The sequence below is a fragment of the Haliotis asinina genome, chromosome 6 (assembly GCF_037392515.1).
Source record: "Haliotis asinina isolate JCU_RB_2024 chromosome 6, JCU_Hal_asi_v2, whole genome shotgun sequence".
NCBI lineage: Eukaryota > Metazoa > Mollusca > Gastropoda > Lepetellida > Haliotidae > Haliotis > Haliotis asinina.
The window spans coordinates 34,094,709-34,109,173 of record NC_090285.1 but is presented as its reverse complement, the minus strand read 5'-3'; the positions used below and the strand labels follow the sequence as shown (position 1 = coordinate 34,109,173).

At 38.6% G+C, this 14,465-nt stretch overlaps 2 protein-coding genes across 2 annotated transcripts; one reads left to right on the top strand and one right to left on the bottom strand.

Annotated features, from left to right (window-relative positions):
* The first annotated feature begins 2,745 nt into the window (after positions 1–2,745).
* On the top strand, positions 2,746–6,969 carry LOC137287386 (beta-porphyranase A-like). The gene is made up of 3 exons (XM_067819646.1): positions 2,746–2,985; positions 3,355–3,493; positions 5,501–6,969. Exons 1-3 carry the CDS (start codon positions 2,746–2,748, stop codon positions 6,967–6,969), a joined length of 1,848 nt encoding a protein of 615 aa, XP_067675747.1.
* A 2,527-nt stretch (positions 6,970–9,496) lies between these two features.
* On the bottom strand, positions 9,497–13,802 carry LOC137287363 (beta-porphyranase A-like). The gene is made up of 3 exons (XM_067819619.1): positions 13,559–13,802; positions 13,104–13,242; positions 9,497–11,099 (listed from the first exon to the last, which is right to left on the bottom strand). The coding sequence occupies exons 1-3, from the start codon at positions 13,796–13,798 to the stop codon at positions 9,607–9,609; spliced, it is 1,872 nt and encodes a 623-aa protein (XP_067675720.1). The 5' UTR covers positions 13,799–13,802; the 3' UTR covers positions 9,497–9,606.
* Positions 13,803–14,465: the final 663 nt, after the last annotated feature.

Genomic DNA, 14,465 nt, shown 5'->3' with positions numbered 1-14,465 from the left:
CCCTGAAAGGGTACGTAAGTCCAAAAACTTTCAGGTCTATGTACACTTACCAGGCTTTTTAAACGTAGAATCCTTGTTTGTTTAATTTTTATGCAATCGCCAGCAGTTGAAGGGATGGTGTAAATCCAACTGGGGTTCATGTAGGTAGCAAAGGTACTGTAAGTGCCCATGGTCCCTAGTATGGTGATCTACCTTCGGTTGTTGGCGATCTATAGCCTGTTTTTATGTTGTATTGTCTAAATAGTGATATTAGTTTTAACTTTCCATTTGTAATTCAAATTGTGATATTCTAGTTGTTTTACTGTCCTTCGTTGACAGATTATTACCATATGCATATCGTTCATTCAAATGTTAAATGTTCTCGTCACGATATGGCTGAGATATTGCCGATGTGGCGTTAAATATTAACTCACTCACTCACATATTTCACTCTTCCGCTCTTATTCGTGCTTGTCTGTCGCTTTATTTTTAAAGTCCCCCCACATGACAGATGTTTTCAGATTAACAGTCACGTTTGTGAAAACTTGCTTATAGGAAACAGTTTTAAGACGGTCACCGCGTTAACAGATAAGGCTAAGTGGTAACACAAAAAGAAAAGCTGTTCAGGTCAATAGCCTTGTAAATCTGTGAAATCTAGTTCAGTATAACATATGGGCATTTTCCAGATGAGTGCTGACATGCCGCACTTTGCAACATTCAAGGTAAATATTTTCACTCGGTAAATAACTAATCTTGTGATTGATATCACTAACATCCACCTAAGCATGTCGTATACTCTGAAATATGATAGAGCCAGTTAAAATATAGAGTCACATAGACAGTATGTCAGCCATTCCGTGTCTGCATGATGTTTTGCAGACCCAGTAAATGCATGTTATTTTACACAATCCAGTCATCAAAGGATTGTAAAATATTGCGACTATCACAAATGTTGTTTAAACACTAGTATGTACATATTTAATTTATTATCATAGTTAACAATGCAATATGCAAACATGCCATTGACCACCGGGAGCTAAGTCGAGATCACCACCATACCAGGAACCATAAGGACTTACGGTACCTTTTCTACCTTCCTGGACCATAGCAGGACTTACATCATCGTAGTAGCAGCAGGTGGAATTTTAGCTAAACGTAGCAAACTTTAAGAGAAATGATACGCTTAATACCCTGGCAAAGTGAAACATACAATGTACTTTGAATGGTGTTGGAGATTACTTGTTTTACTCTATTTCAAGCCCCATAATAGTATACACCCACAAACGATCGTAGTTATGTATTTATTTGACTATATTTAAAATCAAATTTCTTATTACAGTACTTGATACTAATTAATTCAATTTCTTTTTGAAAATCCAATCATTAATTGACAGCTTATATTTTTAAAAAGATACCTCCATAGTAGCATTGGTGTTAATCGGGACATGCTTCACCACGATACTATAATCAATATGGAGGCTCTACATCTTTCATTCCATGTTTCACGCATTGCCCTTACAAATAAATATATCAATACATATTCATGAGGGTGAACTGCATGACCGATACGACATCGTCATATGATGACCTCTTCTAACCAATGAAGTTCCTTAACCAGGGAACTGATATTACCATGCAACATGCGAACATGTGCATTTTGAAAGCAAGACTAGCATTCACATGGTCTTAAGTGATAGGTGTCCTGATGCAACTGGCTGTGTCAAAGTGTATTAACTACATATCTAGACATGTTCGCATTTGAAATACGTGTAAAAAGGGTTATGTTTTACATTAATATTGTTGGTGGTTCTTTGTGAGTTTTTGCATCCGGGGAACACTAACATAGTGAAATTATGTGGAAAAACAGCTGAAAAGTATAACGTATAGTGGAAGATATGAAGCATAGCAAAATGAACACTGCTCGTGTTTTACTTTGAAACATAATATAGAGATGATGCACAGTAACGTAAACGTTGCAGTATATCCTTAGCTGCTAACAAAAGTACTTTTCGTCATGAGAGTTAGAGGAGAAACTGCCCAATAGACAAACATCTAGTCTACGATAAGGCAATCGGATCGTCAAATCTACACGGATTATACCAGCATGATGATAACTAGTTCAAAATAGCAAAATGACCAAAAACCATATTCAAGTCAGACATCACGTGATGATGGCGCCGTTGAGAACAGTCTGATATGTGAAATGTCACAGAACACAAAGATAAGACATTACTATGAAATGAAGGTAAACCGTTGCTGGCGACCAAAAGAGGTAGGTGTATAAAAACCTAGTTGAATTTGGAAAGTATTTATGCCTCATGGTTGACAGATGCATATGAGAATTTCAAGAAATATCAAAGGATAGTGTTTGTTGTTTGAGTTTCACATTCCAGTAATATGAAAACAAGCCTTAAATAATCACCCTAAAGTAGATCAGCCGTGTTCTATTTTTCTCATCGTGCGACGAGCAAAAACCTGAGGGGCCAAATCTGTAATGGTTTATAAGTCAAAGCAAATGAAAGCTAATTAAAATCCTGTTGATTCATTGGAAGAAATTATAAGCAGAATGGTTGGTTTTAATGTTTGCCTATGAGGTTATTTGTTTGTAAAATGGGTCGATATACAAGACACACGAGACCAGAGGTATAACTATCATAGGAAACATGACATTGTTCCGGTGTTGACAGTAAGACTACTTTACCAATAACGTTGTCACTGTCACGTATTTTATCGAAACATGCAACATGTGTTTACAGTTCACAGAAAATGAACTGGACTCAGGTCTTTCTCGTCTTGTGCCTGCCTGCAATCAGTGTATACAGTGACACAACTGTAACGATCTACCCTCAGTGGCTGGCACAGGGTCGTAGCGTCCGCTATGACGGTGTCAGATGGAACAATCATAATGGCCTTGATCAAGAGGCCCTTATCCCAAGATGTCGAAGCATTCGGACTGACGGTGCTCGATGGATACTCAGAGATCTGAATGACCGTCTTTTCCAAGATGTGAGAGCAGGCTACGAGTATAGATATCTGGAGAGTGAGTGAGTTTGTTTTTACGCCGCTCTTAGCAATATTCCAACAATATCACGGCGGAGGACACCAGAAATGGGCTTCACACAGTGTGTTTCCATGTTTGAAACTGAACCCTATAATGCTCTTTCGTCGAAACTTTTCTTCACAAAAGTAATAAATGAACCTAATAAAAGGACACCAGTTCCTCTCATGCATGTTTAATGACTGGATGTTAACGGTTTCACAAAGATTAGGCAGGAGCGAACGTACATAGAAAATATTTTGTTAACGTTGAATATATGATTGCCTTTTATTCCAGTGAGTTTGATTCATGGAAAATTTCAACCAAATCCTTTGCAGTGGCCAGAGGATCCGAATCGTAGTGGCTACCCTGACCCCAACTACTTAAAGAACGCCACCAAACAGCAGGAGCTGTTCTCTGCGTATCTTGCTAACATTAACAGTGATCGTGAAAATGGCATGTTTATGATGTTGTCAGGTACGAAAGTTCAGAATCAGAAACATAAGAGACGGATAACTGAAACGACAAAGGCGGAGCAGATTATACAATTCTGACTATGTATGCGTTTGTATGACACAGATGTAAACAGTATCACAACTCGACAGCTCAACAGCTCAACAGCTCGAATGTGGGCCAGAGTATACGGTGACTGACCGGTCATAAACACAAACATTGCATCCGAGATCATTTAGTCACTGATGCATTTGAACGTTTGAAATGTCTTCCACACGTCTACCATAAAACATTCCGAAAGCTTTACTGTTGTAAAAATGATCGAACGAGTTCGGCACAAGAGATGTACTAATCAAATGTGAATTATATAAACACCAAAGGCTAGGACTGTTGGAAAATTTCTCGACATAAAACAATGGTACTGCTGACTATTGGAAAGCTGAAATCGTCCCATTTGACATACACCTTTGTGGAAAAGTTCTTTTTGTCTCCGAGTCTTATTGCATACATCACTTTAGTTAAGTAAATCTGTAGAAGGGACATGGCTATTTTGGTAGTTATTGAACAATATTAGTCCATCCATATACTGGTAGCTTAAAAATATATGTGAAACGTCTTGGTTAAATTAACCTTGTTTTCAATTTGTCAACCCGGGCAGATTTTCATATGCATAAAGGAAAAGATTTGCAAGGAGGGGAGACCAACGGATGCCCATCGGGATGGATACTTCTTGTGTGAATGTTTTAATTCTTACATTCTACAAACTTGTTATCATTAAGGAGCTCCAGTATTTCACGTATTGTTTCTCATTAAATAAAGACATGTATTGCCTTTTGTCAAGTTGTCCTAAACCTCTTCAGAGAGATATGTAGGTATATCGTTGTTCCTTCCGTTTTATCATGTATGACAGAGGTGTTTTATCTAAACCAAACTCGGTCCCTTTTGGAGATCTAAAAACATATATCTGAGAGCGCGCAATCCCAGCCCCCATTCTGTCTTGAAAGTTTATTAAGTGACTGACCATCGGCAGTACGATCGCATTTTCACGCAGCCCGAAGACTTCGGAATTCATTGGCAGTCCACATAAGACAGTCAGATTCTCTGACAGCTTTCAAATCACTATCGAAGACATATCTTTTCTACTCTATATATAACCGATTGTCTCCTTTGCGTAACAAATGACCATTATCAGAGTATTATTTACATCAGTTTAAAAGACGAATGTCCTCAGGTAGGATGATAAATACGACGGTACTCATTCTCTAACTGTAACATTTTCCCGGGTTGTATGCCATGAAATCTGGACTAAATGTCCACGTTTGTAAAGTCACAATGGGAAACACACTTTAATGCCATTTGAACAGATGGAACAATATTTGATAAGATTTCTTATTTATGTTACATGGATACTACATGGATCACGTTTGACCATATCACAGTTTAAACCTATATTATCAGACGTCCCTTAAATGGTATTGACAGAATCAAAAATATAAAATTTAAAGGATTTAAAAAGCATGTCTCTGTTTTCATAATAAACGACCAGTTTATCGTTACATGAAATACAGATGTTCTGAATTTCTGGCAGCCAGGTAGTTAACTTCTCTCGTTGTACACACATTCTATCGATCCATCTACACCTGGGTCAGATCATCAGATAACAGAATGTTTACATTGTATCCGATATGAGGCAACCTGTATGGAGGAAGTACACACATTTATGACTGCATTAGGTGAATACACATAAAAATGGAATAAACGTGGTTAGATGATACATTGCTTGACAAATCTTTTTTTTAACTCAATTTGCTTTTATTGTTTAATGTTTAAACATTCACTATTGTGTATAGTAACATAAAATTAGCATTCTCATGGATTGTGTGCTAATTATCTCATTGGAATGTTTCATCTCATAAGCCATGTCTTCAACTAAACATTATACTTTAGTGCTCAGTGAGCAGTCACATGTATTGTAGCTGTAATACCTACAATCAATTTTGCGGTTATTTCAGATGTGTCTTGCTTTTTCAGCTACTTATTTTCCAACTTGGATAAACCAATCAGAACACAATGGTCGGTTCCCCAACAACGTCGATGCTGCTGCAGAGTTCATGTTGTTGCTGGTGGAAGGGATTTATGATTACACAAAAGGCCGGATCCCACCCTACTTCGAACCCGTCAACGAACCCGATGCTAAATATAAGATATTCAACTTCACGACCGTCTCCATTTTACATAAACTGGTGGCGGAGAAACTCCATGCTAGATTCCATATCAACGTGGCTGGGCCTACAGTCTCAGGGTATTCTGGTTTGACTGACAGAAACGACTTTTCCTTTTGGACCCAAGTGTCACAGTTCATGGACGCCACTTTAGAATATTTAGACGTATTTTCCTTTCATTCGTACAACTCACTTATAGTTTCAGACAAATCTCATCGATTAGCTGGGATGAATGAAGCACGCCTTGTAGCATTTGTCGACCTAGTAGAAAATTATGCTCATCTCAAGAAAGGGAAAATTATACCAATAGTTATCAGTGAATATGGTCGCGATATTGTGATCGGAATTGACAAATTTGCTCCATCACCAATAGTAGATTTTGCAACAATATATCACTCCAATGCCCACAGATTCACTCAACTTAGTCTCAGGGAATACATTGACAGATCAGTTGTGTTTCTTTTAGCCAATGAAAAATACCCTGGACATGACAGTCTCAACTGGTCACTCTTTACTCTTCAAGGAAAAGCTACAAATATTGTCGATGTGTACTATTTCTGGTACAATTTCACTTCAGAGTACTCCTTCATCAGAACCACGAGTGAATATGATGGCGAGGAAAGAACGGTGTCACCATTAGCAATGGGCAGTTCACTGAGTAATGAAACAGTCGTTCTCTTACACAGCTATTCTCAGAAGACACAGAAAGTCAAGTTAGTATTTCAGAACGGATGGATCAAACCAACCACGGGGGAAGCCACCTGTATCACAATCAAGGACAACTGGTATCCAGTCATCACCTTCAACGAACCCTTCGACATTGGGAAAACTCAAAGAATTGTTGATCTTCCTCCCGAGGCAACATGTCGCTTTACATTCAAAACTCCTTCAGACCAACAACCTAAAGTCACTCTCAACGAAACCACATACTATGGAAGTGACACAGTTATACCGATAAAGAGCGATGTCGTCTCAACAGTGATATCTTTACCAAAGGGCCAGTACAACAGTGCAAGGCTCAGAGTTTCGACCAGCTGGCCGATCAACGTAACAAACAATGTTTCCTACATTACCTTTAACCTCCACCCTCTTCACTCTTTCTATAAGCTGTATGATTCTGATAAGCTTGACAGTCCGACTTACTGGCAGGTTTGGGAGTTTGTTGTTGCCACCTCCACGTTTGTCACAGGCGCTAACCAGGTGCAGATCCACTTCTCAAACATCATGACAACAGGATATGTTTCTTCAGTTGCTCTTGTCACAGGCAAGCTGCTTTAAAGTCACAATGTTAATAACGCTAAGTTTGAAAAATTATCTTACAGAAATGGCTCCATGACAAACGTATATCATATGTCCACAGTACTTGTGATCTGTAATGTACATATTAATCTACATTAAAGCAACATTATTGATATTTGTAGTTGTGATAGCCATTCGGGTTGTCTGTTGTCTGACGTCACTCTACACCATGTTTGGTTAATTCAGTGTGTAGCATCTCAGGTTGTGAGAATACAATGAATCACTGACTGATCCATCACATAAAGGAATGCCAGGTATATGTTGGACAGAGTCTACCCTGAAATCCGAAGAGGTCATTTCAACTAAAATTCAGGTCCTTATCTACATACTCGTATCTTAATCAGGCTGGTTAGTCGCCGTATTTAACGAACAACCACGACATGCATTTTGACAACAGCCAAAACATACAGTAGGTATATAACTTATTAACGTGATGCATCTTGGATATGGCAGGGTGTTGTAATGTTATATGTATTTTCTATATCCTTTAGCCTTTTCATTGAAGAAATGGATCAATATATTTTTAAAGAAAAACACATCGTCCAGCAATGTCTTCTTTTATGGCAGAGGATTTCTCTGATATGGACAATGTTTATGGATGACTCTCCAGCTTCTACATAAGCGACTCTAAAAAGGAAACTTTTCCTTTTCCTTTTCTAGCATCTTTCTAGATGTATAATGGCTTTTCACTCAATATGCTGCTGTTGTTGTCAATACGTACAATATACACTTACATCTAGGTTCCTTAGGGTGCTAATTTACCTCCCGGTGTTGACGATCTGTAGCTAGTTTCTATATTGTACTGTCCAGACAGTGCTATAATTAATTTCAAATTTCCATACTAGTTTTACATCTATTTGGGATATTCCATTTGTTTTAATGTCCCTTGATGACAGGTTTATATGTTATACGCGCATTTCATTTCACTCTCAAACATGTTCTCGTCACGATGTGAGTACATAAGTCCCATAACGTTTGATGTAAAGTTAAGTTTACCAGGTTTTAAATAGGTATATTTTTGTCATTTTATATTATGGCTACATCTTAGCATAAACGCCCATGCCTGAAGGTATGAGGTATCTAAAGCTAGTATCTTTGTAGGTAGCAAGAGTAATGTAAGTCCCCATGGACCCTGGTATGGTAATGTAACATCCGTTGTTGGCGACAAATAATACATTTTTACATTGTGGTTTTGAATCATTTTGATAATGTAGTATGTTTACCGTCCCTCATTGACAGGCTTTGATATATTAATATATGCGCTCTAGGTTTAGAACTAGTTTTAGTCTCGACATGTCTGAAACATTGCCGATATGACGTTAATTCTGAACTTACTCAGTAACATTTTCCAATCGTTTCCGATCGTGTTTTTCTTTAATAGAAGCTGTAAATACAGTTGTACTCATGTACTAAGTATTGAGAACGACAACAACGCATCGACTGAACAAAACGTAAAGTCAGGTACATTGATGCATGTAAAAGAAGAGAAATTGCTTTAAAAGAATACTGTATGATGCTCTTTGTGTGATAGTGTTGTTGGTTTTTCTTTTGTTTTCTTTTGTTTTTTTGTTTTTTTTGTTTTTTCTAAAAATGAATACATAGATGTCGACCTTTATTAACAAGAAGCTGCATTTACAACTGTAACTGATGCCAGGTCCCTGTATATCAAAATTTCTGACAATGCATAATGCCTGTTCTAAAATGAAATTTAATTCAACTACGCACACAAGCCCGCGCATACGCACACACACTCACATACACACACTGGATAGAAACTCCAACAGAGTTACAGTTTTCGTATTTGAAATCTGCACTGTCATATACTGTGACCTTGTGTAGTCGATCTACGACTGAATATTAAAGACTCGTCTGTGTTTTATTTTGCAGGTTTAAAAGGTGATGTTTTAAAATAAAACTACAAAAAGCATTCATTTCACGATTTGTGGTTCAAAAACATTTACATGAAACCGTACTTATTTCATAAGAGACCCGTGAAGGTCCCGGGGTAGAATAGGCCTTCAGCAACCCATGCTTTTCATAAAAGGCGACTATGCTTGTCGTAAGAGGCGACTAACGGGATCGGGTGGTCAGGCTCGCTGACTTGGTTGACACATGTCATCGGTTCCCAATTGCACAGATCGATGTTCATGTTGTTTATCTCTGGATTGTCTGGTTCAGACCCGATTATTTACAGACCGCCACCATATAGCTGGTATATTGCTGAGTGCAGCGTAAAACTAAAGTCACTCAGTCACTATTTCATAAGACGTCTCTCAGTTATGTACAAAGTATGCTTATAGCACATTCTGAGCTTGAGTAAGTATTGTTTGGATTCCAGGGTAGACAAGGCAAGTGTTCGATTGAGATATAGTGTATTCACACGACCTAATATATTTCCCATAACATCATCGGTTTGAGTTTATTGTCACCCACGCCAACGACATGAGTATGGTGCAGTGTGAATCAGAAAAACAAAAACGACCAGAATGCTGAGTAAAGCGACAAATAAAAGGCAATGTAGCTTTAATATAGATAAATATGTCCATTACAGATCAAAATTACTCTCATTTGAGTGCCTTTCAAACAAAGAAAAGGAATGTTTCAGAATAGGTGCTATTAACGATATGACTTTGAGTCAAATTGGACCAGCTTGCCTGTGACAAGAGCAACTGAAGAAACATATCCTGTTGTCATGACGTTTGAGAAGTGGATCTGCACCTGGTTAGCGCCTGTGACAAACATGGAGGTGGCGACAACAAACTCCCAAACCTGCCAGTAAGTCGGACTGTCAAGCTTATCAGAATCATACAGCTTATAGAAAGAGTGAAGAGGGTGGAGGTTAAAGGTTATGTAGGAAACATTGTTTGTTACGTTGATCGGCCAGCTGGTCGAAACTCTGAGCCTTGCACTGTCGTACTGGCCCTTTGGTAAAGATATCACTGTTGAGACGACATCGCTCTTTATCGGTATAACTGTGTCACTTCCATAGTATGTGGTTTCGTTGAGAGTGACTTTAGGTTGTTGGTCTGAAGGAGTTTTGAATGTAAAGCGACATGTTGCCTCGGGAGGAAGATCAACAATTCCTTGAGTTTTCCCAATGTCGAAGGGTTCGTTGAAGGTGATGACTGGATACCAGTTGTCCTTGATTGAGATACAGGTGGCTTCCCCCGTGGTTGGTTTGATCCATCCGTTCTGAAATACTAACTTGACTTTCTGTGTCTTCTGAGAATAGCTGTGTAAGAGAACGACTGTTTCATTACTCAGTGAACTGCCCATTGCTAATGGTGACACCGTTCTTTCCTCGCCATCATATTCACTCGTGGTTCTGATGAAGGAGTACTCTGAAGTGAAATTGTACCAGAAATAGTACACATCGACAATATTTGTAGCTTTTCCTTGAAGAGTAAAGAGTGACCAGTTGAGACTGTCATGTCCAGGGTATTTTTCATTGGCTAAAAGAAACACAACTGATCTGTCAATGTATTCCCTGAGACTAAGTTGAGTGAATCTGTGGGCATTGGAGTGATAGATTGTTGCGAAATCGACAATGCCGGATGGGGCAGTTGAACTTATTCCTGTCACTGCCCCTCGACCGTATTCACTGATAACAATTGGAGTAAGTTTTCCTGTTTTCAAATATGCATAGTTTTCAACGAGATCAACAAATGCTACAAGGCGTGCTTCATTCATTCCAGCTAATCGATGAGATTTGTCTGAAACAATGAGTGAGTTGTACGAATGAAAGGAAAATACGTCTAAATATTCTAAAGTGGCGTCCATGAACTGTGACACTTGGGTCCAAAAGGAAAAGTTATTTCGGTCCACTGCGCCAGAATACCCTGTGAGTGTAGGCCCAGCCACGTTGATGTTAAATCTGGCGTGGAGTTTCTCGGCAACAAGTCTATGTAAACTGGAGACGGTCGTGAAGTTCATTATCATGTATAGATGATCGGGTTCGTTAATGGGTTCGAAGTAGGGTGGGATCCGGCCTTTTGTGTAATCATAAATCCCTTCCACCAGCAACAACATGAACTCTGCAGCAGCATCGACGTTGTTGGGGAACTGACCCTTGTGCTCCGACTGGTTTATCCAAGTTGGAAACACATGACCTGAAAACCCAAGATACATGGGAAATCACAGAGAAATTGTCCCCGTTAAAGTTACAATATACATGAGTGTTCACTGAGCAATAATTATAGCGTAGCGTTCACGTGAAGACATGGCTTATGAAATGAAATCACAACATTGTAAATGGTAATATGAAGTTATTTTGAAGAATAGTACAATTTCAAATACTAAACAATAAAAGCAGTTTAAAAAAACACGTCCCGCCACATCTACCCACCACTTTTATTCCTTCAGTAATGCAGATTCAGTAACTGTTCTACCATTAGTGTCTCATAATTATTCATAGAATGAATGAGTGACGTGATATTTCATGTCACATCGACAATATTGCAGCCATGTCATGACGAGAACATGTTTGACATTGAAATGGAACATGTGGAGATTATTCAAAGAACTAATAAATGTAACAAAAGAACAGCACTGCCTTCTCAAATGAGGTTCCATCTTTTCAAATATAGTTAATGTGGTGTTTTCGATTCTGACCTTCGAACATGAGTATTTACGCCAGATTTTATGGTGTACAACCCCAGTAGATATGAATATTTGAGAAGAGGTATTGTCTTACTTATCATCCCACCTGACCTGAGAGGGTACGTAAGTCCCAAAACTTTCGAAGTCAAATTTAGTATTTTTGTCATTTTAAATTTCGGCTACATTTTCCCACAATGGCTGAAGGGATGATGTGAATCCAGCTGGGGTCCAAGCAGGCAGCAAAGGTAATGTAAGTCCCCTTGGTCCATAGTATGGTAATCAACCTTCAGTTGTTGGTGATCTATAGCCTATTTTTATATTATGTAATGTCCTAATTGTGTTGTTAGTTTTAACTTCATATGCTAGTTTTAATTTCGAACTGTGATACTCTAGTTATTTTACCGTACTTTGATAACGGGTTTTATAATATATACATATTCCTTATAATCATGTTTGTTATCGTCACGATATGGCTGACGTTAAATTATAACTCACTCACTCATCCCACCTGAAGACATGCCCTTTCATCTTTTGCATGGATATGGTTCCACCAAATCACGGCCTCAGAGAGAAACATTCTCTTCATACAGAATGTATTGAAGACAAGCGGATTCAATACTATTTGGTTTCTCAAAAACTCAAAATATTTCCTTGAATTTGATCAATCTACAGAACAGATCGAGTTTAGTTATGACAAGATATTTGATTTTTCAACTTTGTACATGACTATCCCCGATGCTGTGAGGAACAAAGACACACCTACGTATCTTCGGAGGTTCAGGAACATTTGACAGAAAAATACAGTACATGTCTATATTTACTGAGAAACAATATGTGAAATGCTGAACGTCCTCATTGATTGCATCTTTGTAACTATAATGCATTCAGACACGATGTATGCATCCCAGTGGGCATCAACCGTGTTCCCCTAGTTGAGAATCTGTGTCTTCATGCACAAGAACTAATGCTCGTGTTGTCCAAATCTAAACAAGGTTAATTTAGCCAAGAGGTTTAACATTAGCTTCAAGTATATCTGTGATCTCATATCGTTCGGTAACTGATTTACCACCTGAAGTGACACAACGCCATCTGTTTCACAAATAGATCTATGCATAAGATTCAGTGACAAAAACTTATCCGTAAATGTGTGCATCTTCACATTTGACCGGAGTAGTACAGAAGTACAGTTCATAAGTTGGTCGTACATGTTTACAATATTTAAGGCATCATTGAAGCTCTCGGAATGGTTCGTGGTAGACATGTGGAGGAAATTTCAAAATTGGTTGCATTAGTGACAAAATGATATCCGATACAATGTTTATGTTTATGACCCGTCAATCACTGAATCATCTGATCTATAATCTATTGTTGTGCTGTAGACCTCTTAATACTGCTGACAGCTGGATCAAACGAACGCATTTAGTCAGAACTGTACAACTGATTCTACCTTTTTGGAAAGGATTTCGTTGTTTCGGTAATCAGTCTCTTTTGATTCTGAGTCTGAGTATTCCTACCTGACAACATCATGAACACGTCATTTTCGTAGACACTGTTAATGTTAGCAAGGTACAAAGAGAAGAGTTCTTTCTGTTTGGTGGCGTTCTTTAAGTAGTTGGGGTCAGGGTAGCCACTACGGTTCGGGTCCTCTGGCCACTGCAAAGAATTTGGTCAGAAAAATACACAAAAATCAGTTTGGTGTTTCCCTTTGATCAAACAAACTGAAATAAACGGTAATGTATGTGCCGAACATTATCAAAATATTCTTATGCATAATTGCTTCTGTGTAATCTTTGTGACACCATTAACATCCATGTGATTAGCTATGCCTGGCAGTTATTCACTAACTTACGAATAAGATGATCGAGGAAATGAAATCAGTATCTATGATATAAACGTAATTACGTATAAGGTTGATCAATAATATGACCTTTCCTTCTTCCAGATATTTATAATCGTAACTTGCTCTCACATCTTGGAAGAGACGGTCATTCAGATCTCTGTTTATCCACCGCGCACCATCAGTCCGAATGCTTCGACATCTTGGAATCAGGGTCGGTATATCAAGACCATTATGATTGTTCCACCTGACACTATCATAGCGGACGCTACGACCCTGAGCCAACCACTGAGGGTAGATTGTTACAGTTGTGTCACTGTATACACTGATTACAGGCAGGCACAAGACGAGAAAGACCTGAATCCAGTCCATTTTCTGTAAACTGTAAACACATGTTGAAGGGGTTTTTTTCTATAGAATAGTGACAACGTTACTGATAAAGAATCCTTATTATAAATACTGACTATCATCTCCTATGATATGGATATCCCTCGGGTCTAAAATACAGACCCACATGCACAAATATGATTACCATCACATACTCATGCCGACCCGTGAAGGTCTGGGGTAGAATAAGCCTTCAGGAACCCATGCTTGCCATAAAAGGCGACTATGCCTGTCGTGAGAGACGACTAACAGGTTCGGGTGGTCAGACTCGCTGACTTGGTTGACACATGTCACCGGTTCCCAATTGCGCAGATCGACGCTCATGCTGTTGATCACTGGGTTGTCTGATCCAGACTCGATTATTTACAGACCGCCACCATATAGCTGGAATGTTGCTGAGTGCGGCGTAAAACTAAACTTACCCGTATGAGAGGGCAGATCAACTACTCCATTCGTATTTTGTTCCAAAGTCTTAACTGATCTTCAGTTATATTTCTCTCACATTAAGATGACATTTGCACCATTACACATCTCATCTACAACAGACCATCTGGTTGATCTGTTGATCTGTTGAGCATTTAAAGCCTGTTCTCATGTAGGTGGAACGTGAAACTCAAACAAGAAACACTATTCTTGAAACTCTCACATGCAT

Bases quoted from the DNA above. Each gene is read 5' to 3' on its own strand.
- LOC137287386 (XM_067819646.1), top strand. From the start codon at position 2,746: ATGAACTGGACTCAGGTCTTTCTCGTCTTGTGCCTGCCTGCAATCAGT. The intron at 2,986-3,354 runs GTGAGAGCAGGC...AATCCTTTGCAG, and splicing joins ATGACCGTCTTTTCCAAGAT to TGGCCAGAGGATCCGAATCG. The intron at 3,494-5,500 runs GTACGAAAGTTC...TTGCTTTTTCAG, and splicing joins CATGTTTATGATGTTGTCAG to CTACTTATTTTCCAACTTGG.
- LOC137287363 (XM_067819619.1), bottom strand. From the start codon at position 13,798: ATGGACTGGATTCAGGTCTTTCTCGTCTTGTGCCTGCCTGTAATCAGT. The intron at 13,243-13,558 runs GTGAGAGCAAGT...AATTCTTTGCAG, and splicing joins ATGACCGTCTCTTCCAAGAT to TGGCCAGAGGACCCGAACCG. The intron at 11,100-13,103 runs GTAGGAATACTC...TTGGGTTTTCAG, and splicing joins CGTGTTCATGATGTTGTCAG to GTCATGTGTTTCCAACTTGG.